Source organism: Triturus cristatus, chromosome 7 (genome assembly GCF_964204655.1).
Source record: "Triturus cristatus chromosome 7, aTriCri1.1, whole genome shotgun sequence".
Lineage (NCBI taxonomy): Eukaryota > Metazoa > Chordata > Amphibia > Caudata > Salamandridae > Triturus > Triturus cristatus.
The window spans coordinates 1,211,616,354-1,211,620,550 of NC_140590.1; the positions used below are offsets into that span (position 1 = coordinate 1,211,616,354).

At 47.9% G+C, this 4,197-nt stretch overlaps 1 protein-coding gene across 1 annotated transcript; it reads right to left on the reverse strand.

The window, feature by feature from the left end:
• Positions 1–460: 460 nt before the first annotated feature.
• On the reverse strand, positions 461–3,528 carry LOC146811622 (hemoglobin subunit epsilon-like). The gene is made up of 3 exons (XM_085618599.1): positions 3,422–3,528; positions 2,613–2,835; positions 461–868 (listed from the first exon to the last, which is right to left on the reverse strand). The coding sequence occupies exons 1-3, from the start codon at positions 3,511–3,513 to the stop codon at positions 740–742; spliced, it is 444 nt and encodes a 147-aa protein (XP_085474725.1). The 5' UTR covers positions 3,514–3,528; the 3' UTR covers positions 461–739.
• Between the last annotated feature and the right edge of the window lie 669 nt (positions 3,529–4,197).

The window sequence follows — 4,197 nt, forward strand, 5'->3', positions numbered from 1 at the left end:
GAGCGGCTTTGAAGCAGCCACGCTGTGTTTCACTGTGCAGGCAGCAACCCGCCTGCACTCTTAAAGGGGCTTAGAGATCCCCTTGAAGGTGGGTGCAGTGAGGGACTGCACCCACCTGCAAGGGGACGTCTGGGGGTCACATGCAAATGAGGGAATGCCCACTTGAGAAAGCGCTGGTGCTTTATGTGCGCCACAGCTTTCAGTGTTCGGTGGAGAGGTGTGGTGCAGCGGCCAGGGTAGCTGACTTCGGAGCACAGGGTTCACGGATCCATCCCTGGCTCCAGCGGCAGCTCAGCTCAGCACCATGTGACTCTGGGCAATAGCTCACTTAATTTCCTGGGGCAATGATTGTTCTCGCGCTTCTGGAAGAACTAAACAACTTGTTTATTGTGCATTATTTGCGGTAACTTGCCTGTTAAATATCTGGCACAAGCGCAGGAGCAAAGAAACGGAACACAAGTTTAAAAGGCGCAAACTCTTTATTGATGTTACAACATGAACTCCTGACGAAACCTCTACTACTACTGGCCTTTACAGACAGGTATACAAAGCCCCCCTTTACACAGCTTGGAGTCCAGAGTCTGCTCTCCACAGACCCCAGGCCACCGACCACCATCCAAAGAATGACACCCAAGACAACCAGGAACAGCATTCCATCAACTTGTGCTGCCAATGACCGCCATCCAGGGACAGCCGCCACACACCGCTGCCTGAAGTCAGTCTATGCAGAGAGTGCCCTCTAGTGGTAGTGCTTGGCCAGAGCCGCGCAGGACACTGCCAGGAACTTCTCCCAGGCCGCGTGCACCTCAGGGGTGAAGGCGGCTCCCAGCTTGCGGGCCAAGACGATCACCAGGCAGTTTCCAAGGAGCTGAGGAGAGAAATAAAAGGGTCTGTTAGTGAGTTGTCACGATCACATAAACCCACAAAGACAGCACTGATGTGATAATGCTTCCTGCTTGTAGAATGAGACATGCCGGGCAGCATTGACCGTCGTGATCCTAGGCCAAGAATCTAAAGAAGATTATGAGACTCCCTCCACCCTGAGGAATGTTCCCTATCTCTCTCGTTCTTTCTTTTTCCTCTATCCCTGTTTCACCTCTCTTTACCTATCTCCTTCTCATACTCACTCGCCCTCCCTTTCTATTTCTCCCTTACCCCCCTCTCTTCTTCTACTATTCTGCTCTTGCCGGAACTCTTCTCCTTTCTGCTATCCAAGGCTCCCCCTCCTTCCATTTCCGTTTCTTTTTTTGCTTCTCCCTCACAGACACTCGCTTACTGAGGGAACTTCACGGATCAGGTTAGCGCTCACATCCCTGGTTCTCCATTGTATTCAATTTGTGCTTTTTTATCTGCCCCTCTTTTTGTCTTTTATCTCCTCTCTCTTTTCTTCACTCTCTCCACTTCTCTTTACCTTTCTTTCCTTGTCCGATTTGCAACTTATTGTTGCCCTAAGCCCATCACACTCTGTCTCCTCAGCCTCTGTTCCTGTCTTTCTCTCTCTCTGTGTCTCTGTCACTCCAGAGAGGTCTCCCTCATTCTCTTTTTCATTGCTCAGCCAGTTATTATGTTTACACTGACCATTAAACACTGTCCTATTAATTCCAACTATCACAAAGAAGCTGGAGTGAGTGCATGGAAGGTTTTCTTGAGCACACAACAAGACTGACCCCCATAGCCAATAATAACATTAGCGCTGGATTACCCATGAATCTTGGGTTCCAGAGCAGCTGCTGTCAGGGGTAAAGCATGTCAACGCTTCCACACGAGTAGGAAGCATTATATTAATGCAACTGCAATACAATATGAAACGCACATCATTCATTAATCTTTTCTATTAAAAATCATTTGTGATATAACGTCACCTAATGCAGTAAAATATTATCTGCCATCGTGCCCTTGGCCGTTGATTGCAACAGAGCACAGAGTACAATTTAAAATAATTTAAAATGAACCAATGTATCCAGCGCCCACCATTCAAAGAAAAGAGGTGCAAGCACCAGGACAAGTGATTGTGAAATAACGTAATCCCAGTCAGAGCCCTTACACACTCATAACACATTTGTTTAGAGCGCACACTCGGGCCCAATGAGCGATGTAGAAGCCTACACTGACGGGAAAGGCTTATGATTAGACAATCGCCTCCAGGATCTCGAGAGGGGCCTCCCTCCACGTGCCCAGTCCCTGCATGTTGAGTGCGTCAGACAATTTACTTACTCCGTGGTCAGACTACAAACCATTCGTCAAATTAAGGTGAAGACCCGGCAACAATACAATGTGGCTTTTATATATCAAACTGTAACAATCTTTCCAAAAAGGGAGCAGGGGAAGAGGAAAGGGCTTTGATGAGGAGATGTTCTCACCCTTAGATCAGGCCTCTGAGGGGTAAATTCTCTTTGATCTTGCGGTGAGTCTAACGGGGCAGGTTGTATCCCTGTTCTGTGGGTCAGTCAGTTCCTGAGGGGTGTTCTCTCTATCCTCGAGTCCTTGGGGACCTATGATATTTCTTTGGAATCTGTCGTCAGACTGACGCCCCCTCCCCATGTGTCTGAGGTCAAGCCTTATAGTTTCCCTGCCCACCCGACAGTGACCATATTATGGGGTTTTCTCCTCACCTGGAAGTTCTGAGGATCCACGTGCAGTGTCTCCGCGTGCAGCTCGCTCAGTTTGGCCAATGTGTTCTTGATGTTGTTGAGGTCTTTGACAGCCGCTCCCAGGGCGGTCAGGACCTTCGTGCCGTGGGCGCGGACCTTTGCGTTACCAGAAATGGCAGCCGCGCTGGATAGCGCCCCGAAGCTGCTGAAGTACCTCTGGGTCCAGGGGAAGACGACCAGCACCCTAAGAGAGTGGGGCAAAAATAGAATGATAGGTAATTTCTGAATACCCTTTTTTTTATTGATGACGCCTGACTTGAAAAAAGCATGATCAGAAAATACTGTCTCAAAACATCAAACTGGATCCATAATAAATTAACTAAACAAGAGTGAAACGAACGTGACTGCGCCACCCACTGGCAGGAGCTTCCCCAGCCAGTGAAGAGAAGTGTGTCCCACTGTCAGAGGGGTGGACCTCGCAATAAACCAATATGGCGGAGATGGAGAGTGTTTAGGGACACACCCTCTGCATTACACTGCGCCAAACACAGACAAGGGAATGAAGCTGATCAGAGAAAGGAAAAGGGACAGAGAGAAAGGACCCAGGATGAAAATCTTAAGTAAGGAAAACAAACCAATTTTGGATAACAAAGGTGTACAATAGCCATATACATAGTTATGTGAAGGAAAAGTCCTAGCAAAGGAAGTCAATGAGTGGACCCTGGAGTGAGATACGATTTTTTGTTTTATTGCACAATTACTTAAAATCATGTGCAATATATCTTGCATCAGTAAAAAATGGTGTGAGATATAATTTGGCAAAAAAATACCTGGCCAGAGTTTCTTGTCCATCAGCCTCCACGTCCACCTGTGCCCACACAGAGGTGATGGCGGCCTTCTCTTCTGCTGTCCACTGGACCATCTTTGCTGGCGGTGCTGGGAGGTTTGTCGAGTCAGAGTCTGCTGCTGGAAGCTGCTGCTGCTGAAGACTGCTGAGACCCCAGAGATTTATATGGCCGGCGGCCAAGACCCACCCAGGGTGTCCCATTCTGCTAAGTCACGCTGGACCCTCTTATCTGCGCTGCCAGACCCCGACACCCTTTCCAAGTCTTCTTTCAAACTGAAACTTTTTATGTTTTATCATCAACACCCAGCAGATCCCCAGCTATTCCACTCCTCAAGCCACATTAGTAGATGAACATTCTGGCATGGTTTAGAGGTGGTTCATGACAATCAGAGGCCAACTATTAGAACATGAAAGCCCATCTCTTCCGGGAGGGGACTCTGCTTTCCTAATGGAGTCTGAGTAGTACACAGACACTTTGCGAACTTAACCCACATTTATCCTATCCTTCGAATGGGATCCAGCCTGTGTACTGAGGTCGGAATCCAAAGAGCAACTGCTATTGGAATAAGCAGATGACAGGAGCCCTGCCAAGGATGGCTTAGAAATACCCTGGAGTAACACCATGAATATTCGGAACCGAAAAATATATCTCAAACATTTAAAAATGTTTAAAAATAGCTCCTCACATGGTGCTTTGCAATGGCTGATCATTTGCATGGGATATCGTATCACGTTTCGACTGCCGATTTCTGTACTAGG

What these genes read in the sequence shown, in the direction of transcription:
- LOC146811622 (XM_085618599.1), bottom strand. Translation starts at nt 3,513, where the DNA reads ATGGTCCAGTGGACAGCAGAAGAGAAGGCCGCCATCACCTCTGTGTGG. An exon ending in GGACAAGAAACTCTGGCCAG is followed by an intron (nt 2,836 to 3,421) that starts GTATTTTTTTGC and finishes CCACTCTCTTAG; the next exon opens with GGTGCTGGTCGTCTTCCCCT. An exon ending in TGGATCCTCAGAACTTCCAG is followed by an intron (nt 869 to 2,612) that starts GTGAGGAGAAAA and finishes TTCTCTCCTCAG; the next exon opens with CTCCTTGGAAACTGCCTGGT.